General features: G+C 38.6%; 11 protein-coding genes across 11 annotated transcripts; 6 read left to right on the top strand and 5 right to left on the bottom strand. All coding sequences in view use genetic code 12, as the record gives it.

Moving 5' to 3' along the window:
• Positions 1–1,290: 1,290 nt before the first annotated feature.
• ASR1 (Asr1p) lies at positions 1,291–2,469 on the top strand (the record flags this gene model as incomplete). Its single annotated transcript, XM_051813363.1, has 1 exon — positions 1,291–2,469. The coding sequence occupies one exon, from the start codon at positions 1,291–1,293 to the stop codon at positions 2,467–2,469; it is 1,179 nt and encodes a 392-aa protein (XP_051674280.1).
• A 151-nt stretch (positions 2,470–2,620) lies between these two features.
• Positions 2,621–3,325, bottom strand: CANMA_000013 (mitochondrial 54S ribosomal protein mL57; the record flags this gene model as incomplete). The annotated part of the gene is made up of 1 exon (XM_051813252.1): positions 2,621–3,325. The coding sequence occupies one exon, from the start codon at positions 3,323–3,325 to the stop codon at positions 2,621–2,623; it is 705 nt and encodes a 234-aa protein (XP_051674279.1).
• Positions 3,326–3,573: 248 nt separating this feature from the next.
• On the top strand, positions 3,574–5,211 carry CHR1 (RNA-dependent ATPase; the record flags this gene model as incomplete). The annotated part of the gene is made up of 1 exon (XM_051813142.1): positions 3,574–5,211. The coding sequence occupies one exon, from the start codon at positions 3,574–3,576 to the stop codon at positions 5,209–5,211; it is 1,638 nt and encodes a 545-aa protein (XP_051674278.1).
• Positions 5,212–5,294: 83 nt separating this feature from the next.
• ATP20 (F1F0 ATP synthase subunit g) lies at positions 5,295–5,669 on the bottom strand (the record flags this gene model as incomplete). Its single annotated transcript, XM_051813032.1, has 1 exon — positions 5,295–5,669. The coding sequence occupies one exon, from the start codon at positions 5,667–5,669 to the stop codon at positions 5,295–5,297; it is 375 nt and encodes a 124-aa protein (XP_051674277.1).
• A 208-nt stretch (positions 5,670–5,877) lies between these two features.
• CANMA_000010 (uncharacterized protein) lies at positions 5,878–7,302 on the bottom strand (the record flags this gene model as incomplete). The annotated part of the gene is made up of 1 exon (XM_051812923.1): positions 5,878–7,302. One exon carries the CDS (start codon positions 7,300–7,302, stop codon positions 5,878–5,880), a length of 1,425 nt encoding a protein of 474 aa, XP_051674276.1.
• A 137-nt stretch (positions 7,303–7,439) lies between these two features.
• CANMA_000009 (Elongator subunit) lies at positions 7,440–8,732 on the top strand (the record flags this gene model as incomplete). Its single annotated transcript, XM_051818299.1, has 1 exon — positions 7,440–8,732. The coding sequence occupies one exon, from the start codon at positions 7,440–7,442 to the stop codon at positions 8,730–8,732; it is 1,293 nt and encodes a 430-aa protein (XP_051674275.1).
• A 249-nt stretch (positions 8,733–8,981) lies between these two features.
• DLH1 (recombinase) lies at positions 8,982–10,068 on the top strand (the record flags this gene model as incomplete). The annotated part of the gene is made up of 2 exons (XM_051818190.1): positions 8,982–9,264; positions 9,326–10,068. 2 exons carry the CDS (start codon positions 8,982–8,984, stop codon positions 10,066–10,068), a joined length of 1,026 nt encoding a protein of 341 aa, XP_051674274.1.
• Positions 10,069–10,259: 191 nt separating this feature from the next.
• Positions 10,260–12,959, top strand: CDC54 (MCM DNA helicase complex subunit; the record flags this gene model as incomplete). The annotated part of the gene is made up of 1 exon (XM_051818079.1): positions 10,260–12,959. One exon carries the CDS (start codon positions 10,260–10,262, stop codon positions 12,957–12,959), a length of 2,700 nt encoding a protein of 899 aa, XP_051674273.1.
• A 92-nt stretch (positions 12,960–13,051) lies between these two features.
• Positions 13,052–15,629, bottom strand: CANMA_000006 (uncharacterized protein; the record flags this gene model as incomplete). Its single annotated transcript, XM_051817969.1, has 2 exons — positions 13,052–13,454; positions 13,909–15,629. The coding sequence occupies 2 exons, from the start codon at positions 15,627–15,629 to the stop codon at positions 13,052–13,054; spliced, it is 2,124 nt and encodes a 707-aa protein (XP_051674272.1).
• Positions 15,630–21,187: 5,558 nt separating this feature from the next.
• On the bottom strand, positions 21,188–21,970 carry CANMA_000005 (PIR3; the record flags this gene model as incomplete). The annotated part of the gene is made up of 1 exon (XM_051817326.1): positions 21,188–21,970. The coding sequence occupies one exon, from the start codon at positions 21,968–21,970 to the stop codon at positions 21,188–21,190; it is 783 nt and encodes a 260-aa protein (XP_051674271.1).
• Positions 21,971–22,944: 974 nt separating this feature from the next.
• On the top strand, positions 22,945–23,787 carry CANMA_000004 (uncharacterized protein; the record flags this gene model as incomplete). Its single annotated transcript, XM_051816223.1, has 1 exon — positions 22,945–23,787. One exon carries the CDS (start codon positions 22,945–22,947, stop codon positions 23,785–23,787), a length of 843 nt encoding a protein of 280 aa, XP_051674270.1.
• Positions 23,788–23,801: the final 14 nt, after the last annotated feature.

Here is a 23,801-nt window from a genome sequence, read left to right as displayed (position 1 = left end):
AGTTAGAGTAAATGGATAGATAGACTGCTTTGTTCTTTGTATAGTGTGAGATAATAGAGGTAGTTTACTTCTTCTAGAGGTCTTTGTTGTAACTCTGATTGGCAATCGGGAATACATGTGCTGGAAGTTTCTAAGTGAGAGGAATCCAATCGACACTTCGTGAGAGACTCTTTTACATCGGTTGGCAATATTGTAGGGAAATGAGCGAAATTATAATTCTCTTTAGAATTAACTTTCTGATTAATCCCTGATCCAGGACCCTTTGTGAATAAAGCACTCATGACGACACCACACTGCCGCAAAAAGTGCCAAACAATACACCTGAGTCAAAGATTATTCAGGTGAGCTTTCTATGACGTAATGACTTTGACATCGATTCAATTGAAATTGCTTTCGTGACATTAAACTCGCGACAAAGAACACCAAACGTTGCAGCATAATTACGTAACCAATTTCATCTCTCGGTCATCTATGTTTGTGTATCGAAACAAAAGAGGGACAAAAAATGTGGAGGAGAAGAAACCTGAAATTCCACAGCAAGCACCACAGTTTTTCTAGTTGCGATGAATGTAACTTCACTCAATTGGTCTATGTAGACTTCCCTAGCTCAGTTTGGATTCGTTCTCTCCTGTATAAACCAGTTTTCTCGAGAACCAACCACCAAATTGAGCTCAATTGACCTTCCTGTTCAAGTCGCGCGATTCTTGAAGTTTACAAAACAAAAGACTTTCAAATTACCTTCTCTTTGTGTTTCCAGAGAACTACAATTGGAGTCCAAAATTGCTATTACGAACATCCACTATTCCATGATCGGTCAATTGGAATTGGAATTGGAATTGGGAAAGTAATAAAGCCCAAAATTAAAAAAAATAAATAAATTCGCATCCATTTCAAATAGCAAACAACTGTTAAAAAAAAAAACATTAAATTCCCCAAAATTAGAACAATGCGCAGGATATACAGTAAGTAAAAAAAAATAAAATAAAGGGGGTGTGGGTTTACTAAAGTCATCTATAAATAAAACAATAGCAAGAAAATTGTAGCAAACATTCGTAGCAAGCATACTTATAAAACCTCCCTCTGAAAAAAAATATAGAAACGTGGCGGTGAAACTTCACCACAGTTTTCCAAATCGTTTTAGACAATTGCCAATGATATAAATAGAGCATCAATTCACCATCAATTGCCAATTGGGATACTTCCCCTCCTCTTTTCTTTTTCTCTTTCTTCATTGCAAAAGCAAGATATACAACTAAACATTAGAATTAAACAAAATTAAAATAATACACAATGGGTTTAACCGATAAGTTGAAAGGAATTAAAAAGGATGACGTTGACAACTACAATGAACAAGCTGGTAAATTTGCTGGTGGAAAAGATGGTCAAAAGGGAACTGACATAGCTCAAGAAAAGTACAAGGAATACCAACAAAACAAGAGCTCTAGCACTGGTACCGGTTCTGGTTCTGGTTCTGGTTCTGGTTCTGGTTCTGGTTCTGGTTCTGGTTCTGGTACTACTGCAGGTACTGGTGCCGCAGGTGCTGGTGCCGGAGCTACTGGAGGGTATGGTGCAGGTTCATCAACTTCTGGACATGGTAACCACTCGGGTAACACTTCATCTGGCTACGGAAACCAGTCAGGATCAACCTCTGGTTATGGTGACAAATCTTCATCTGGTTACGGAAACCAGTCAGGATCAACCTCTGGTTATGGTGACAAATCTTCATCTGGTTACGGAAACCAATCTGGTACCACTTCCTCAGGCTATGGTAACCAATCAGGATCTACTACTTCCAATGCTTATGGTTCTCAATCAGGCTACGACAACACTTCATCTGGTCACCATGGCTCATCTGGTCACCACGCTGGTACTGCTGCCACTGGAACTGCTGGAGCTGCTGCTTATGGATCTTCAAACCAAGGTCAACACGGAACTCACAGCTCTAAATTAGATCCAAACAATGAATATGGATCAGCCAACTACGGAAGTGAGCCAGCTACTACAGGTGCTTACGGTAACCAAAATGCCACGTCTCATGGCTATGGTAATGAAGACCGCAACCTTTCTTCAGGTCACCAATCATCTAAGCACCATTCTGGCCACCAAGACGCTAGCAAACATGCCCCATCAACTACTGAGGGTGGAGCTGCTGGTGCTTATGACTCCCGCGGAAACACCTCTTCACAAACTGGTTACGGTTCATCCAACACTGGATCTAATGCTTACGGTTCATCCAACACCGGTTCTGGTGCTTATGGTTCATCCCACACTGGTTCTGGTGCTGGTACATCTGGTGGATATGGTGCAGGATCATCAACTGGCCACTCATCCTCAGGCAACCATGCCTTCAAGACTGGTAACGACGCTTTGGACTCCAAGATTGCTCAATTGCCAGAACACTTGCAAAAGGAAGCCCATAACGAGTTCAACAAGGGTTATGAAGCTGCCAAGGCTCAATACAAATCGTAAGTTAACTTTAGTTTAGTTTTTGTACGAATAAAAGCTTTCTGATTGAAGAGAAGTAGAACAAAAAAATGGAGAATGAGAGTTACACTAAAAAATCAAATTCCTTTCTACAACGCACTTTTTTATCAAAACTAGCATCTAGTTCATTGTTTCATTATCCTCTATGTACAAGCTCGTCAGTAATCTCTTCCAACCCCTTTATCAAATTGTCATTGATGAATTCTTCTGCTTTTGCCTTGCCATGATAGATGTTGACAGCACCAATCAAACTATATAGCATTTGTGAGCTCACTTTTAACTCACCACTGGATTCAAAATTCAATGTAGGATTCCTTGATTTCCAAAACATGGTCTTATTCAATCCGTTGAGCTTGGCAAAATACCCAGTTGATTTCCTTCCATGTAGTTCTTTTGCCTTAGGCGAGCCTAATATTGACAAGTTCTTGCCGTTAATCACAAGTTTTGCATCTTTTTCGGTTGGCTTGTTAATGGCATGTTTAGCAGCAAACAACGATAATAGCTTGGAGCCCATCGTTGCTAATTTTTCATTGTAGGGTTTGATCCCATTCCCAAAGGACTTGTGGGTTATGATTTGCAATGCTATCTCATCCGGTATTTGAAATTTGTCTCCAAGGTATGACTTAATATGCTGGATGTTATTCTGATTGAGCTCGTATTCTATGCCATTGTGGTTTATAAACACCTCTTGAGGGTCCTTTTTCAATCCCTCAACTCTTGGTCCTCTGTGTAAGTAAATCGACCTAGTGAATGAAACGCTAGTGGAACGTTGGAAAAAACGAAGCTGATTAAGTAGAGCCATACTTCGTTTGGCGTAATGGGTAGTTTGTCGTATACTCATATTGACAATGGAGGAGTAATGTTTGTTGTGGTGGACGGACCTTGTCAACTTTACTCACAGTACAAGTGGATGAAAATTCATGCCTTTGGATAAAATTTTTCTTTTTTCGTTTGGTAACAAATCTGGTGAATAAAGTAAAAAAGAGTTGATGGTAGCGCTTTGAGAATAATGAAGATGGGTAGTGCAAAAAAATGAGATACCCCGATGATCATCTCAGTTGACCGTTAACGAAACATACAACAACAAAGATGGATATCTTCAGAATCCTAAGCAGAGGAGCTTCCCTAAAGAAGTCAAAGGACGTAACCACTGATTATGCTCTCCCTTCTGCCAAGCAGAATCAGACTCAGAAACATAAAGAGGAGTCTGTATTAAATCAGGTTGAGAAGGAGACTGATTTTTTTCATACAAGAAAGCATAATAAGGAGGTACCAGAAAAGGAAGATGCTGCTGGTGTGGAGATAAAAGCTCTGGAGGAAGTTGAAGTTCCCCCATTGGAGTTGAAAGATGAAGAAGATGCTAAAAAGTTTAGAAACCTACATAAATCCAAAGTTACTGGAGATGACATCCCTATTCCGATTGGATCTTTTGAAGACATGATTGGGAGGTTTAGAATCGACAAAAGGCTTTTATCCAATCTTATCGATAATGAATTTATTGAACCTACGGCTATCCAATGTGAATCTATACCAATAACGTTAGCTAACAGAGATTTGATTGCATGTGCACCTACAGGTTCAGGTAAGACGTTAGCCTTTTTAATACCATTGATCCAAAAACTTGTTACTAAACAAGTTGCGAAAAACTATGGGGTGAGAGGATTGATTATATCACCTACAAATGAGTTGGCAGTACAAATTTTTCAAGAGTTGGAGACTTTGGTAAGGGGAAAGAAGCTTACCATTGGTATACTATCAAAGCAACTTGCAAGTAAATTGAATAATGATATTGTCAAAGCATCCAAGTACGACATCATTGTTTCAACCCCTTTACGTTTGATCGACATTGTCAAGAACGAAAAGATTGATTTGTCCAAAGTAGAACAGTTGATAATTGATGAGGCCGATAAATTATTTGATCAAGGGTTTGCTGAACAGACTGATGAAATATTGAACCATTTAACCAACATCAAGATACGAAAGTCGATGTTTTCCGCAACTATCCCATCCGGGGTTGAGGAGATGGCGCATTCCATCATGAAGGACCCAGTTAGGGTAATTATCGGTCATAAGGAAGCAGCAAGCAGTACCATTGATCAGAAATTGGTCTTTACCGGTAATGAAGAAGGAAAGTTGTTGGCTATCAGGCAAATGGTTCAAAACGGAGAGTTTAAACCTCCCATCATCATCTTTTTACAATCAATCACTAGAGCCAAAGCATTGTTTCACGAATTGGTGTACGATAAGTTGAATGTTGACGTGATACATGCTGAAAGGACGCCAAAACAGAGAGACGAAATAATCAAGAGATTCAAGAATGGTGATATTTGGGTCCTCATAACGACTGATGTGCTTGCCAGAGGTGTAGACTTTAAAGGAGTAAACTTGGTAATCAATTACGATGTTCCCCAGAGTGCGCAAGCATATGTGCACAGAATAGGTAGAACAGGGAGAGGTGGAAGAGCCGGTAGAGCAGTAACGTTCTTTACAAAAGAAGATGATAAAGCCGTCAAGCCGATAATCAATGTCATGAAGCAATCTGGATGCGAGGCGGGGTTCAGCGAATGGATGGAGAATATGGGTAAACTAAGCAAGAAGGAAAAGAAAGACATTAAGACTCATGAAGTCAAAAGAAAGAAAATTAGTACGGTTCCAAAGGTTATAAAGCAAAAAAGAAAGCAAAAGCAAGAGATGATAGCCGCTTCGAAAAGAAGAAAAGAAAGCTGAAGCAGTTAAGAGTTCTTTGTTCGTTAAATTTCTCTCCCAATTATGTACTCAATTGTTTTATAATATACATTTATTCCATCTATTTAATGATGAGCGTCACCTAACTTTGGGTAACCAAAGATTTGTCTTCTTCCAACGATTTCTCCCAAGGCAAAGAAACCTGCCAATTGAATACCGTAAACACCGTATTTAACAGCATCTTGTGCATTTGGTTTGTATGATTTAGCTTGTTCGATAAGTTTTTGTTGTTGGGCTGGGGTCTTTAACCATTTGAATGCATTTTGGTAAACAGTTTCAAATTGTTTGATTGATGGTGGGGCCAATCCTTCTTTTTGGTAAACGGTTTTGGATAATTCAGCACCAACTTTAGACCAGTATACGGTACAGTTAACAAATTCTGATGATTTAGTGACCACAGAACTGACCAACCCAGTGGCCTTTGATATTATAGATGACATGGTTTGAATAGGTAAAATTTGGTCTTGTCTTGCCAATCAATTTTTCAATGTTATTTCTTTCGTTAACAAATTTTCTTTTTTTTTTTTTAATTTTTTTTTTTGTTCGGGTGAAGACAGACTTTTGTTAACCAATAAGATTTTAAACGACTCAACTTCCGCATTAGGCAGGATGCTACAAAAAAACAAAATCAAATTCATTATATAGTCTCTACAACAGCACACCAAATCTATCTGGCCAAATAACTGGGGCAACCAAGCTCCAACCGTACAAGATAAAACAAACCCAGGCACTCACAATTTTAACCCAGCTTGCAAAATATGTCCTACCAACAGGTACAAAATCACCATAATCATCTTGCTTTACATTGATTGTCAATAATGTAGCAACATATTGAGTTGCCAAAAAGAATATGATATGGAATAATGAGTAGTTGTACTTGACAGTTGATCTCTCTTCATCATTGACTTCTTCGTCATCGTACAAGTCCACCTGATTCAAGGCACTCTCGGGGAGCGATCCCTCATCCACTGCTTGTTTTAGAGCTTGGTATCTCATCTCACTTCGAGCTGACGGCTGTGTTGTCGTCGATGTACCTGGAGTAACAAAATCCTCAGTCGATTCAGAACTGAAGGCCGAATTTGCGGCTGCTCTTGTTGTTGTGTATGCCACTGCTATAAAAGTGAAAAAGGCACCTAACACCACACTTGCTGTCCTGGTTCCCTTTGACCTTACCAATGGGTTGCAGTATTTGTCGTCCGGTTCTGAGGCAACTGCACTCATAACCAAGTAGGTACAGTAGAATACAACCATTGAAGATTGAGCCAAACCGGCGTGTGGGTTATACTCCTGAACTGTATTGTGTATAGACAATGCTGATATTATAATAGCAAAAACCAAGTTTAAACTTATTGCCGTCTTATTCATTGAACATCCTTTGCCTGCAAAAAACCAATACATAACGACAGTTAAGATGATGCTGGCAATGTACATTGTTAACGTGCCACCAACCAATAGCTTTTTCCAAAACCCGGCATCACCTTCTCCCGTCAAATCTTCCATTTCTATCTTTTCCAAACACTTTTCAGCCCATGCATGGGCAAAATCAACCAAAAGAATCAACCCAATACCTAAAAAGATTGTTGAAAAGATGATTGCAATATGGTTGCCGTAAAAAACAAAAAAGCCATCGGGGATCAAGACAAAATTGATGAAAATGAACGTCATCCAAGCGAATATCTTCATTTTCCAGCACCCGTTTTGAATTACGGCCCTTGGGTTTGCCGTCGATTTAACATTCACCAACAACGCCGCTAAAATCAAATGCAACATTCCCAAGGCAAAATTAATTCTATGTACGGAAGTGAAACTAATGCACTGACTGCCGTCGGGGCCACAGCTAATGTTTATGAATCCAAATGTTGCTTTTTCGAGTTTCCGAATGATGAAGGGAGATAAGGCGATCCAAGATATTAATGAATTGACCAACAATAGTATTGCGTATGTTATTCTAGTCATAATCGAAGATTTGAAAGTACCACCTATTGATGTGCATAGAGCTGAACAAGCCGCTGCACCAAAACATGACGCAAGCGACGATATTGGAATTAGAGGTAAGGATATCGCAGCTCCCATAATGGATATTGGTGTACGGTGATAGTAATGTAAAGTCATTTGCGAGTATTTTTATTTTTCTTTCATTCCCTTTTTTGCTTCTTTGCACATTGCATCTTTACTCATTAGATCGTCTTCACATACAATCTTCATTGCCAATGTCATTTCGGAAAAGAGGAGAGGTGTTGGGAGGCGGACCGGTTCCAGTGCGTGGTCCACAAGGCCCTATCCCGAACAGACAAGGCAGTGTTCCGAACAGGGGACCACCTGTTACACCAACGTCATCGATTTCTAGAAGGGGTCCAACTGTAAAACAAACTCCGACTACTACACCAGAAGTATCTATATTAGACAGCCCTGCAGTGAGACCCTCATTGATTACTTCCCAGCCAACTATTTCCACTGGAAGCTCAGATTTGGATAAGATTTTACTACATCAAGGTTTACCGTTGGGTCACTCATTGCTAGTGGAAGAGTCTGGTACAACTGATTTTGCGTCAGTATTACTACGAACATTTGTCTCGCAAGGTATCATCCACAACCGGATTGCACCTAACCAACTCAACTCGCATGTCATTGTGCTAGGATTGAGTCCGCTTTGGTCAAACGATTTGCCAGGACTCTACAAAGGCTCCTCCAAGGATCAAAAAAAGGCCAAGATCGCTGAAAATGAGTCTAAGGTGAGTGTGTCAAACATTGCTCACGGCTCCAATGTTGCACGAAATGACCTGAAGATGAAGATTGCTTGGAGATATGGTTTGAATAAGAAAGAGGATGCCAAAGAGAGTGAGAGCGGTGGAGCTTATGAACATTACAATAACCAATTCGATATCACGCAAAAGTTACAGCCTGGACCTAACCCACAAGACATTACCTATGTGGCATTGTCGAATACTGTTGCGGGTATAATTAACCAGCTCACAAGCGTTATAAAGACACAGCTCAAGAGTAACCCTTCAAAAGTGATTAGGCTCATCATCCCCGGATTTTTAAACCCATCAATTTATCCACCCTCATACGCGGCCTCAACTTTTGTGTTTCCGTTAGTGCATTCACTTCGATCCTTGCTCCGCCAGTTTGAAAACAATCTTGTACTTATTGGCTCGTTGCCACTTGATTTATATCCAAGGGATACCAGCTTGACGGCAGTATTGGAAATTTTGTTTGATTCAGTTATTCATCTTCAACCATTTAATCAGGAAATGAGTCAATTGATTGAGAAGGCGTACAAGAACGAACCATCAAAGATACAACAGGGATTGGTTAATATCATAAAACTTCCTGTGCTATCAGAGAGAGGGTTGATGATGATACATGATGGGGAGTTTGCCTTTAAGAACGGACGAAAGAAGTTTGAGATTGAAGAGTGGGGTATTCCAGTGGAAGATGATTCAAAGGAGGAAAATGAAACACCAGAGGGAGGAAAAACTGCTAAAAACATTGACTTTTGAAATATTTTTTAGGCTAGTGTCATTGGTTATGGGGTTAATCAATATCGGAAAGCTTTTCATTGAATGTGGTTTGTGTCTATAGACTTTAGTAGTACCTATCAACTTTTCATGTAATTCTCAAACAATAATTGATCATGCAGTAAATCTATCTTGTTTCTTTACTATTTATATTAACACTATTCTCAACAAAACAATTTTTTTCTTTGAATTTGGTTGCAAAAACTATACAACACACACTATACCACATTGATGAGTCTTACAGAGCAAGTGCAATCAATCGACCTCCTTCAGGATCAAGGAATCAATGCTGGGGATATATCTAAGCTCAGATCTGCAGGTATATGTTCAATTGCGGTAAGTAGTGCTAACCCATTGGATCTGTTGCAAGTGTGGCTGAGACTAACCCATGCCCAGTCTGTTTTATCTTCAACAAGGAGAAACCTCACTAAGATCAAAGGATTAAGTGAAGTTAAAGTAGAAAAGATTAAAGATGCAGCTGCAAAGATTAAAGTAAGTAAAAGACTGCTCCGTTGTGTGTTCGTTAGACTAACAATGCACGTAGACCACAGGATTTGTCACTGCCAGTGTTGTAGCCGAACTTCGTGAAAACGTGTTCAAAATTACCACAGGCTCAAGTCAGTTTGACGAAATGTTAGGAGGAGGATTAACGTCTATGAGCATTACTGAAGTCTTTGGCGAGTACAGGTGTGGTAAAACTCAATTATGTCATACATTATGCGTTGCTGCACAGTTGAGTAAAAGTCTTGGAGGGGCAGAGGGTAAAGTTGCATTTATTGACACCGAGGGCACTTTTCGGCCAGAAAGAATCAAGGCCATTGCCCGGAGATTTGGCGTCGATCCATTGGCTTGTCTAGAAAATATATCCTACGCCCGTGCATTAAATAGTGAGCATCAAATTGAATTGGTGGAGCAGTTGGGCGATGAATTGGCAACGGGTTGTTATCGGCTATTAATAGTCGATTCTATCTTGGCTTGTTTTCGCGTCGACTACTCCGGTCGAGGCGAATTGAATGAGAGACAACAAAAATTGAATCAGCACTTGGCTTACTTGACGAGGGTGGCTGAAGATTACAATGTTGCTGTCTTTTTAACGAACCAGGTTCAAAGTGATCCTGGGGCCAGTTCATTATTTGCTGCTGCCGATGGAAGGAAGCCGGTAGGGGGTCACGTTCTTGCGCATGCTTCTGCTACTAGGATCTTGTTGAGAAAAGGGCGTGGTGATGAGAGAGTGGGAAAATTATTGGATAGTCCAAATATGCCTGAAAGTGAATGTGTTTATGTTATTGGCGAAGGTGGAATTAAGGATAGTGAGTAGTAAAGTTTTGTTTTTAGTAATTAATCCCAATTAGGAAATGTTATATGATGCGACGCGTAACAACACTTTTTTATCTTTTTTTTTTTTAAACTTTTCTTTTCTTTACCTCCTAACCAAAGTACATTTTCATCAGAGAAAGAACCCATTAATTCTTCTCCTTTCCACCAGTTATTGCCATTACTAAATAAACAATGTCTTCATCACCACCTCATAGCAGTAACAATACAAATACCTACCCAGGTGACTCGCTTGATCGAAACTCCGAATCCATATCCCAAAGTCAACAACAGTCGGTAGTTCCTTCATCACCGTTGTTTTTCAATTCATCAAACCCTGGTTCAGATATCGCCAATTCACAAACTAGAGGAAATGACATGTCCTCGCCTTTACATTACACATCATCGGCTCATAACACTTCGGAAATTGGTAACTTTAGTTCTCAAAGGGCCAATAGAGTGCATGATGTCGATAGAATAATGAGAAGACACCAGAGAAGTGATATCAACGATGCTGCTTCATCACCGCTGAGGAGAACATTTACACAACCACGTGGTAACAGACAAGACTCTCAGTTGAGATCAACTTCGTCTGCGTTTAACTCTGATCTCGTTGAACCCGATGAACCTACAAGAGTTATTTGGGGTACTAATGTGTCTATTCAGGAATGTTCATTGATCTTTAGGGAATTCTTGTTGAGTTTCAAGTACAGGTACAGAAAGGAAGCTGACCACCAAGATGTTGAACCGGAGGATCATGAGTTGTACTATGTACACAAGTTGAATACCATTAGGGAATTAGGATTGAATAATCTTAACTTGGATGCAAAGAATTTATTGTGTTATCCCCCTACAAGAAAATTGTATCACCAATTGATCAATTACCCTCAAGAAATCATCCCAATTATGGATCACACAATCAAAGATTGTTTGGTTCAAATTATTCAGGATAGTGATGAGGACGACATTCCGGCTAAACTTGACGAAGTTGAGACTAAGGTGTACACCATTCGTCCATACAATATCAACTTGGTTGAAAAAGGTATGCGTGAATTGAATCCAAATGACATTGATAAGCTAGTTAGTGTCAAGGGTCTTACTTTACGTTCAACTCCAATCATTCCTGACATGAAGGTTGCCTTTTTCAAATGTAATGTTTGTGGACACACAGTTGGGGTTGAAATTGATCGAGGAGTCATTTCTGAACCTACCAAATGTCCAAGAGAAGTTTGCGGTCAGTCAAACTCAATGGTTTTAATCCATAATCGTTCGTCATTTGCTGATAAACAAGTTGTCAGGTTGCAAGAGACTCCAGACTTGGTTCCTGATGGACAAACACCCCATTCGATCAATTTATGTGTTTACGATGAGTTGGTTGATACTTGTCGTGCTGGTGATCGTATTGAAGTTTGTGGAATTTTCCGTTCGTTGCCAGTCAGAGCCAACTCAAGACAACGTGCGTTAAAGAGTTTGTACAAGACTTATTTGGATATTGTCCACATTAAAAAAATTGACAAGAAACGTCTTGGTGCTGATATCACAACTTTGGAAAACGAGTTGGCCGAAAAGGATCAAGATGTTGAAGAGACGAGAAAGATCACGCCGGAGGAGGAAGTTCAGTTGAAGGAAATTTCACAAAGGGATGATTTATACGAAGTGTTGGCAAGATCATTAGCACCTTCCATCTATGAAATGGACGATGTGAAGAAGGGTATTCTTTTGCAATTATTTGGAGGAACCAATAAAACTTTTAAGAAAGGTGGTAGGTATAGAGGCGATGTCAACATCTTGCTTTGTGGAGATCCATCGACATCGAAATCGCAGATTTTGCAATATGTGCATAAAATCGCTCCAAGAGGGGTCTATACTTCCGGTAAAGGTTCATCAGCTGTTGGGTTAACGGCATATATTACAAGAGATGTTGACACTAAACAATTGGTTTTGGAGAGTGGTGCATTAGTGTTGTCTGATGGTGGTGTTTGTTGTATTGATGAGTTTGACAAAATGAGTGATTCAACAAGATCGGTTTTGCATGAAGTTATGGAGCAACAGACTATATCTATTGCCAAAGCCGGTATTATCACCACGTTGAATGCTAGAACCTCTATTTTGGCTTCAGCAAATCCAATCAATTCTCGTTATGATCCAAATTTACCCGTCACGGCAAACATTGACTTGCCACCACCATTATTGTCGCGTTTCGATTTGGTTTATTTGATTTTGGATAAAGTTGATGAAAGGCTTGATAGACAATTGGCTAGACATTTGACACAAATGTATTTGGAAGATGCGCCAGATACAGTTACCAACAATTATGTGTTGCCAGTGGAGCAATTGGCATTATATATTCAATATGCCAAGGAGAACTTCAATCCAACTATAACCGACGAAGCCAAAAATGAATTGGTTCGAGCATACGTGGAAATGAGGAAATTAGGGGAAGATGCTCGATTATCGGAAAAGAGAATCACAGCAACTACAAGACAGTTGGAATCGATGATTAGGTTGAGTGAGGCGCATGCCAAGATGAGATTTTCCGATAGGGTGCAACTAATTGATGTTAAAGAAGCAGTTCGTTTGATTAAATCAGCAATCAAAGATTACGCCACTGACCCTGTAACTGGTAGAATAGATATGGATATGGTTCAAACTGGAACAACATCTCAACAAAGGCGTATTCGTGAAGATTTGGTCAATGAAATTTTAAAGATTCTTGATGAGAATAACAACTTGATAAGATTCAATGATTTGACCATGAAGCTTAATGAGCGAAGTTCATTTAGAATCGAGAATCTGGATATTAATGATGGATTGAAGAGGTTGCAACAAGAGGGTAAGATTATTGAAACTGGTGAGAATCATAGGAGAACCATCAAAAAGATCGCCATAATCTAAGGAGAGTGAAAGTGAAACAGGGTGTATGTGTGTATCGGGTCCCTTTTTTAACCCCTATTTTCAATGTGTATTAATAAAGTGTTTTTGAATTTCTATAAATAAGTGCCACCTTGCTCTTTACTCTCTTGCACATCGCCATCCAACTCAGCCAACCGCAAAAACTCCTCTAATTCCTGATCCAATTCAACATCATTAACCGATGCGTACTTGCTGCCACTAGTAAACGCATTAGCTAATTTCAACTCCTTATTCAAATCAATTAAATCACCATTAGTCAATTTGGTTATAATTTCGCCCAATAATGCAAATTTCATCGTATATGATTTCTGTAACGAATCTAAATCACGACGGATTTTTAATAAATCAATCATTACTGAAGTACATATAAGTGACAAGATTAGTGATTTTGTTGTTGGTGTTTTTAAAAGTGAATAAAGTTTTGGTTTGGGACGGATGTATGATTGCGCCGTGGTTGAGTTTTGTCGTATGAATGTACTGCGGAGCAGCATTCTGGTAGTAAATGACCTGGGGAACATCATCGTGGGGAAGAGTGGGAGGGTGAGGGTGACGTAGAATGATCTTCTGTTGGAGTAGGACTTAGTTGGTTTTGAATCACCAAAATGAAAAATTATATGATGGTCGTGTATGTTGTGTTAATTTTGCAGTTTCTTCAAAAAGGGTGCATTGAATGCAAAGAAGTGATTGTGTTTTCTCTTGGAGAAGATGTAGAAGGGAATAGTATTGGAAAACTCGAGGCTGTTTGAATATTAGGTAGATGTTTTGCCTAAATTCGAGAGTAGTGAAAATCTGGCTGCAAACAAAGTCAACGCTTATATGCGATTGAGCTGTATCAAAGAATTGAGCCTCTTTATGCCATTCTACATCCATGCTACTCTTGTACATCCTCTATTACTCTATCAAACAAAACGTATCAACCACTAGAAATCACCGCTTACAATACTTCAACTCAATGTACCGCAATACGGGATAAACAAGCCCACTAAATCCCATACACAACCACATGGCAATATCGCCACCATACTCGCCTCCGATTCGACGTGCAACGGGTCCAATCCAATAAGTTTGCGCCATTCCAACAGCAGCACCAGTGGCACCAATTAAGAACGATGCAGCAGCGGCCCATCCATGTGTCAACTTGTGATAATCGTTCCATATTTTGAAATTATAATGGTGTTTTTGAGTTTGTCCATTGTTTGTGTTGTACCCATCATCAATATTGTAGAACTCATAAGTCAATGATGGTGCGTCATACGACCCTTCTTCAGCAAACTCCAATTCGTATAAATGTTTAAACCTATCAGTTCTAAAAATTGTGTTCTCTTCTAACAACAATATGAAATACATGGAGATCCAGTATCCAATCATGGGTAAGAAATTGCCCAAAATTGTTGAAAACTCATCGCGACCGACTAATGCCGCCACCAAGTAAATAGCAGTGACCACAATTGCCCAGAACCAACGTGGAACTCTCGCCAACCAAGCTCCTGCCATTTGTATATCAAAAGCTGCCGAGTAGGTGTTGAGAATATTGTTTGAAATTAAAGAAAGAAACATGACAACAAGGAGGAATTTGCCCCCGCCACCCCACGGTTTAAATGCTTCATTCAATAATCCACCCATACCCCATTTCGCATATGCATCACCCCACGGCTTATAGGTTAAAGCCACATTACCAACGAGCAATCCAATCACACCGACAAATGTGGTGGGCACAAACGTTCCCAAAAAAGTAACGCTAAACACTTGCACATCGGGGGTATCTTCAGGAAACAAGATATAATAGTCAGAAGCAATACCACCCCATGTGGCTGTAATCGAATAACACAACGAAAAGTAGCTTAACCAGTTCCCCTTGATTGTAGCTGGATCCAGTATCGCGTCATCCAAGGTCAAGTACTGAAACTTTTGCGAGGCAACAATATACAACAACAAGAATGAAAGATTTACCGGTATACTTAGAAAAGTCTCTACCCTCAACAATTGTTTGATTCCACCAACGGCAACCAATAACGTGACCCCAGCAATGATAACAATGCCAGCCCAAAGCGGAACCTTGTCATTGCTCAAACTGGCCAAAATTTGTCCACCAACAACACAATTGACGACGGACCACCCCAATACTCCAATAATGCACACCAATGCCACGATTTTGACAAACCACCATCCAAAAAGAAACCTAGCACTCACAATTTGTCGACACCCAGAACGTGGCCCCATCATTGAACAATAGGCAGCAAGTACACATCCTAACCCTTGGCCTATTATCCCGGCAATCAACGTATTACGCAATCCGAGTTCATATGTTAAAGGACCGAGGAAAAATGAAGACATTGATGTTAGTCCACCACATGCTGAACACCATAGACCGAGGACACTAATGAATTGGCTTGTCTTGTTGGCTGATCGTTCATGCGGTAGGATACGTTCTATGCCTCTAGTTTCTACCCCTAATGAATCAAGCTTGGTCGAGATTAGATTGAGGTAATAGAAAATTGAGTTCTGCTTAGGCGTGGTTCGAGAGTGCAGTGATTTGACCGATGAGGATGATAAGGATGTGGTTGTAGTCAAATCATTTGCGGGGATGTCAGTTTGAATCTTGGCTATGTCATAGTCCATTTCCCTGGTCTTGACTGTATTACTCTTGGACATGGTTGCTGTGTATAGAAAGAATGGAGTGTATATGTCTGTAAAATTATCTTCTTTTATGTGTAGTTGCAACATCTGATGATTTCGATAAATTTTTCCAATCTTTCCCTACACTGTTCTCCATTGACTAGCGGTTGCGTATGCGCATAATTTATGAATGCACTTTTTTTGTGTTATTTTGGAAAGGAGAAGATTAAAGACTGTAAATTGGTTCAAGTCTGAAAAAGTGGCGTGCTAATATGGAGTGCTAGTAGCTTATAATGTATAAATCTTGACCCTGGTAAAGCTAAAGCCCATTTGACTTGTAATGAAGTAAAGTGTGAATCACACCACAGAAATTGGACGCAACTTTTTATGCGCTTTTGCGGCCGTCAAAATTTTTTTTGTTTTCTTTCTCTTTCTTGTCGCTTCAAATGTCCCAAGCCACAGCCGCACGTTGATGAATTTCTCGAAATCATAATCTCAAGCAGATGGTATGAGGTCGAAAGTAGGAGCTGCAATCGGCTCGAAATTGATTCTGTTTGGTTCTTGTTGCAAAAAGGTACAAAAGTGTGTTTCATACGTCTGCAATTAGGTGTGTTTAATAGAAGAAGACGCAATGCAACCTTAATCAATGCAGGTCGATGCGCCTTTGGCATATTATAGATCCACTAGTTTCATCTGCTCACACTCTGCTAACATATACAAATAGCACATTCAATAAGGTTGATTCAATTGCATTGAAGCTTTTGCTAAGTTTTAACTTGGTAACGTTTGACCGCATTATACTGAAAGAAGAAGAAATGAATTTTCACCATTGGCTATTGATGGTAATGACCAGAAAGATAAGTATGATGAAACTAAATTTGTTTCTGGTTCTGCTGGTGGGACTGTTACAATCGCCTATAGAGCTAAGAACGGGAACAAGGGACTTAATCGGTGTTGGTAGTTTGAATGAAAGTAAATCGAATTACTCGGCAGTGTTTTGCGCGTACATAGTACTAATATAGGAAGCATGTTTTACAAACCTCATGACTATTAGCATAGAGTGATAACCAACTTGCAATTGGCTACTCCGAAATGGAGTCTAGATCTCTTAACTAAGACAAAACAAACTCCAAAAGGAGTAAAAAAAGAAGAAAAACACAAACGTTTGACTCTGTTTTGGTAAATATTTTGGTTTCAACTTAAACAAGAGAGAAAGATAGAGAGAGAAAAAGGAGACAAGAAACAAATGAAACTAAGGCGGGAGACATTTTTCAAACGTTTTACCAAACGAAAATGAAATAAAAAAAGAAAGAAAACCCTGCTCGTTTGGGGGTATCGTGGGGCTATAAGTGGGGGTAGTGGAGGATTATTTAAAGAGTAACTCTTGACAAATCTAGACTTTTTTCAGGGACAAATGTTTATACATCTATGAAGCGAATTAGAATACATTGTAAAATTTTACAACACAAACTTCAATAAATGAATGTTTGGTTTCCCTGCTAGAAGGCTTGTGCACAAGAATATGAACATCTGATTATTATGTATTGAAGTTCATTTAATTGGGCTAAAATACTGCTAGTTCAAGTCATTCGTTTCTTCCTCTGCATCTATCCACAAACACAACATACACCACAATGATTGAAACTAGTTGTAGTAGCTTTTCAAAAGAGTCGAAGTTCGTAAAATTATAAAGTATAAAAGTTTATTCAGGAGATCAATTATTACAAGAGCAAGAAGTAAGCTTTGTGTGCGGGTTATTACTAGGGGGTGTAAATAAGGTTTGTCTCAATACCAAACAAGCTGCAAAAAGTACGAAAGTGGGAAACAATAGGGATATTTTGGCTTCGAGTTCGGGTTCGAGTTCGGGTTCGGGTTCGGGTTATGGGAAAAGACAAAACTGGACATTATACTTTTGTATTGCAAGCCTTCTTTTCCTCGGCTTTTCTTGTTTGTGTTTGTGTTTGTGCTTGTGCTTGTGTTTGTAAAGATTCAGTATAATGGAGTATTTTGTGATACGGCATAAGACAATAGTACTAAAGCACAACTTCTGGCCAAGAAAATCAAAAACCTATATATCAACCTTAATATGTATATAAGTTTAATCACCTCATTTCTTGTTCACGGTATGATGTTGTTGACTATCGCAAATAAGAAAGTGTTCAATGCTAATGGCAAAAGCAGAAGTAACTATGGAATTATAGCATCTAAAGACAGTTTATAAAGTTTATCATATGCAGAGATGAAAACTCATAACCTTTACTCGATGTTTTTAAAATGGTCTAAATTTTCAGATTGTAACTGAAAAGAACCTGAAATTGAAATGTACTCACCATTAAGTTGAAAAGGAGTCAATACGTTCATTTGCTTAAAACATATAACCTGGTTCTGACGTATATGCACTAGGTGGTAAATAGAGTAAAACAAAATATATGTAATTAGCCTTTGTCCCCTTTCTTTTTTGAAAGCTAGAACCAGAAACCAAAAATAAAGGAGGGTGATGGTGATGAAAGGTAAACAAGGAACACTAGATGTACGTTTGATTCAATTCATTACAATCAAAACAGGGGACAGTAAAAAAAGTAAAAAAAAAAAACAAAGGATATTAAAAAGAAGAACGTGGCGCATTCAAAAGGTAAAACAAGAAAAACAATAGCGAAGACGCCACACAATTCAAAATAGCTTAAACTTGCTATCGAATGAGAGAGAGAAAGATAAGACACAATAACCATTGGTGTAGTAGTTGTTGTTGTTGTTAGTGGTGCTGGTGGTGGCGGTGGTGGTTGCTGATGGTGGTTACTTTCATTCTTTGTATGGTTTTATTTTTTCTATGTTTGTTATCTCTTAGGCTTGCTGTATTCCGATATCTTCCATTAACAATTACAATGGATAAACATATCAGTAACAACAAGCAAAGGGACTAAAAACAACAACATACAATATTGAAATGCTTCATTTAAAAAATCTAATACGTCTAAACCTTTACAACAAGGCTCGGTTGAAAATAAGACACACAAGGCTGTATCTACACTCACACGTGTATGAAAGTTAGCTAGTTTAGTTACTTAGTTAGTATTAAGATTTCTTTTAAGATCAAAAGCCCTCCCATCACACACATATTTGCAAGTTATTCCATGTATCTCCTTGTTGAAACAAAAAATCAGATATATAATTCAATTTTCTTTACATTTGTTGTTAATTCAAATAATGTAGATAAGTTTTATTTTTGATTGTTAATCATCATTTGTTTTTTAAAAAAAAAATAATTCGTTATCTATAACTTCTATTTTTTTTTAAACTTGCTATTCTTATATTCCTTTTGTTCAATGTGTGGGTAATAAACTATGGCTGTAATTGTAACATACAGGTTAAAATATATATCAATTGTGGGTCGCAAGTCACCCCCAATTTTGAAAGGGGGTTTGGAGGTGTCTTAGAAGAAGAAGAAGAAGAAGAAGAAGAAGGAGACAGTAGTACGAGAAAAATTTTTTTTCCTTCCTCTGTTTTTGTCTGTTTGTCTCTTCTCATCATGTCGTAAAAATCAAACAACGTGCGGCTTGTAATTACTTAATTTGGTAATTTACTTTGCCCAATACACTCAAAAAGTACAAAACTTCAATGCCTCTATTTGTTTTTGTTATTATAAACTATCAAATACCGCCTTTCAGCAGTAGGTTGGTTGGAAATCTTATTTTTTACACCCCCCCCCACCACCCTTGTGTACATTACTTTGGCTTTATTCCTCGTTTAATGCAAATATCCTTCCTCCCCCTCCCCCCCTCGCATCTGCCCCACTTGAGGTTTCGTTACACAATGCACAAATCTGACATCATTGTGTAAATATGATATCCTTTCTTCCTGGTGGATGTGAAACACACAACTAACTAAATAGACAAATAGATAAATAGACAATACACAAATAGTCTATGAAAGTAAATCCTTAAAGACCCGAAAACAAAGACAGAGAGATCTTACTCTATTGTTCTCCTTTCCTTATTGTCTTTTTACACAAAGACAATAGAGAGAGATAGTATTGTAAAAAGCAGATGATGAAGAGTAATGGGTTTTTGCGCGTAGGTTTATTATCACAAGAAAAAAAAGGAATTGTGTGTGTATGTGTGTGTGTATGTGTGTGTGTTGTATAGTGAATATATACACATGTTTGGGACATTAGCTTAGTTAGTAATTTAATACTGTACTCCATATAGCTAAGATAATAAATTAAAAGGATTATAAAACAGGTGATGTATGTAGAGTTATTTTAATATTTTAATATTTTATAATAGATACACCTCTTAGAAGAAGAGCAAACGTTTGCTTTAAGGAAAATAAAATAAAATAGAGTAAGAAATGTCTGTGTCTTGTTTTAATATTTCGCTCTCTTGTGAAAAATAAAAAAAAATAAAAAATAAAAAATAAAAAATAAGAATAATTTAAAAAACTAAAAAAAGCAAAAAAAGCAAAAAAAAATAAGAAAGGAGAGACGGAGCTTAAAGGGAAAAGGTTATACATAATATATACTGTTTTAGTCCTAATAAACGACAAAAGATTATAAATAACCATTGAAATTCCCACTATTCATTACCGCTACTACCCTTCATTTATCAATCACTTTCATCAACACCACCTTTCACTGGTTTTCACTTCGCTTCAAAAAGGACATCTCTCTAAAGTCATCAATTAAACAGCTGGTCTGGTTAAACAACAACAAATAGCATATAATAATACACTTCCACACCCCATACACATACACATCACATCTTTCAATTCTGCAATTCATCTCCACAACATAGACATATATATATATATATACATACACATATACACACACTAGATAAACAATGTCAGTATTAACCACATTAATCAAGATTGAGAAAAGCGTCACTATGATATCCACAGGAGTAGTAATGCTGCTTATATCCTTGGGTATATTCTTATTACTCGTTGACATTACCTTGTATCTACATCTGAGTTATATCAAAAGGGATTTAAATAGATTGGACAAGGTGTATATTTATTAAAACAACTAAACAAACAGATAGACTTGGAGCAAGAGATAGACAAATGATCTTTATTTTCTTTTCTTCTACACTTAATACATAACTTTATTTACTTGGACTTATCCTCCGTTGTAGAGCTTTATTGTTGTTGCTGTTGCTGTTGTTGTTGTTGTTACTCTCTGACTTGCCTGACATCGGATAGGTTTTGATTTGAATCAGTTGTGGATACCATTTCAATCACCCAAAATTAGGACACCATATTACGATCTTGAACAGTATATCCACAATTGAAACTCCTACATGGTGATATTGTAAGATGCGACTTCTTATTGACTATAGATATAGAAAAAAAAACTAATCATGATCCAAACAAAGTGGACCAGTAACCGAATTGAAATGAAATCAAATGAAATGAATATACCTCAACCTGTAAAACGCAAAATGAAGCCGACTAGAGAACCAGCTCTAGTCAAAACGAAACAAACCAACAACCCCTCTCTTCCTCCCCACATTGCACATCTTTTAATCTCTATAGCCAAAAATCAACAACAACAACAACAACAACAACAACAACTACTACTACTACTACCCCCTAGCCTAATCACATGAATCATCTTTGAAAATAATGACAATTTCAATCTCTTTACATTTGGAATCGATTGAAGCATCGTACAACTTCCAAAGACCACAGTCATCAACAGGACATTCCCAGAAGTTGGTGCATCCATTCAATGCCAACAAGTAATAATCATCCTTGTATTCAATTGACCATCCTTTGTTGTACAATGCATCTGGTTGAACGGGTGAATCGAATTGGAATTGATGGTTGGCGACAATTTCTCCAATTCTGTATTTGCCATCTTTCAAAATTGAGTCACATAAAGTAAAGAAGTCGGTGCAGTCTGAATCATCAATGGAGCAGTATGGGTGACACAAGTCTGACAATCCGTATGGGGTTGGGGTTGGAACTGGCTTTGGCTTGTACCAACGCTTCTTCTTGTCATTATTACCACAGTCATCAGTAATTGGCTCCGGTTCAGCACATGGAGTGGTAGTTGGCTCACATGGAGTGGTGGTAGTAGTATGGCATCCACAATCAACAGTAACGCCATTATGTTCCAATTGGCCATCTGGCAACTCAAACACCAAATAGATAACATCGTCATCATCACATAATTCCTTAACGCCTAAAGCAAATTCTCCACTGAAAAAAGTGACATCACTGTCTTGACAGCATGAAGTGGTGGTGGTTGGTTCACATGGTGTGGTGGTTGTCGTTGGCTCGCAGTCTGGTTCGGTAATTGGTCTTGGTCTGACATAACCGGCTTGAGCAGTGGAAACTAAAGCTAAAGCAACTGATAAAATCGTGGAGTATTGCATAGTGATTGATTGGCTTGATTGATTGGTAATGACTAGGAATGGATTTGAATTGGAAGATATGAAAAAACGATGGGTATTTATAGTGATCTGGATGGACTATTGGTGTTCGTTTTGTTTGGCCCAACCATCGGCTTTCCCTAATCTGTTCGGCACTCAAACCGCCGCCTTTCTCTAACAAAACACACCACATCGGACATTATCATCCACTGCCGGACAGCGGTCATGGCTGTCTATATCATGAAATCAAACACCCCATGAGACACCAAAACGTTTGAATGTGGCAGTTTGGAGTGGGCCCGACACTCAAATACTCTTAAAAAGCAAGCACATTGCCAAGCCCGCTCTTCCCGCTTCCCCCACCTGACTGCCGTTTCCTAAGATCTCTCCTCGTGTATGCTGGTAGACATCAGTCTCACCAGTGTAATTTGAATTCTTGTGGGAGAAAATGTGTGGCAGGTTGACAGGTGTATCCAAGTCCCACGCAGACATTCACACATTCACACACCGACAATAAATTTCACACACCCGAAAAACTTGACCTAATCTAGCGGCTTCTTATATCTGTCTGTCTGTGTGTTAATGTGTTCATGTATATCATTCCCTTTTCAACCACTTCATACGTAGATTTAAATCACATGTGTGGTGTGTTGCTTTGTCTGAATTATTGACCCACAACCACCAAAAAAATGGGATTCATTGAACGTGAACAAGCACGTTCCGCTTTTTCACATCCCCACAAACAAAGGAATGACCTTGAAGACAGCGTATCAAAGAAGTATCTCCATTTTACATCTGAAGTGGGTGTGAATACTTGTTGAGCATATGATGAGAAATTGCACATAAGATATCTACTGGTAGCATTTGACTCAATCTTTTTTTTTCTTTTTTCAATCAACCATAAATCTTATGAAATACTGTGTACTTTCTATATAACAAACAGACTATAGGGATCAACCGCTAGAGAAAGAGCCACTATGAAGTCTGAAGAATCGAAGCTGCTACATCCAAGTTCACTTGTCTCTCAACAAGACCCATCACACATCAAACAAGAAGTAGATCACGATGCCCAATCATCAGCTGCTTTATCCAACAAAAATAACAATGCCCAGCATCATGGTAATGAAGATGAGGCTAATGATGAAATTAATTCTATGCCATTTGATGAATTACAGCAATTGTATCATACTTTACAGGACCGATTCAAAACCGTATCGACTGAGTTGGCCACGACATATGAAGAAGAACAGAATCAACGCAAGACATTGGCGTATTACCAACGTCGAAACCAAGCTATTTTGAACATATTGGAGCACTTGGAAGACAACAACACTATTAATAATAATATGCCCATTGACGATACAGCTTCAGCTGTTGCCCAACGAATAAAGCGGATTGTGGATAAAGTACCTCGCTTGGCTAGACTATTATCCCCGTTAACCCATCAACACCACAATCTTTCATCATCATCAACGACATCATCATCAAGTAGTAATATCCCAATTTCATCAAACACGTTGCTCAATGCCTACTTGATGGAGCATATACCCGATTTGATTGATGATGATTTAAGCTCGATAGAAATCAACCCACAATCAATTGAAAGCTGGTGTCGACGCAATTACAATAACAGTAATCGTAATCACAATTCCCTGAATACCAGCTTGGTCCTGGGTACTACTGCGAAACCAATCACGATCCAGATGTTGAATCGGTTGAATGAATATAACGGGGTTGAATTTGATTTGGGAATCGATGGGAAATTGATTGTTACGCCACAAGCTGCTAGTTCGTCGAGTAAGAAGAGGCGGAGGAAGTAGAGGAGAGGAACTTT

Source organism: Candida margitis (assembly GCF_024628925.1).
Source record: "Candida margitis strain CBS 14175 chromosome Unknown scaffold15, whole genome shotgun sequence".
In the NCBI taxonomy this organism is placed as follows: domain Eukaryota; kingdom Fungi; phylum Ascomycota; class Pichiomycetes; order Serinales; family Debaryomycetaceae; genus Lodderomyces; species Lodderomyces margitis.
This window is presented reverse-complemented; position numbering and strand designations above follow the sequence as displayed.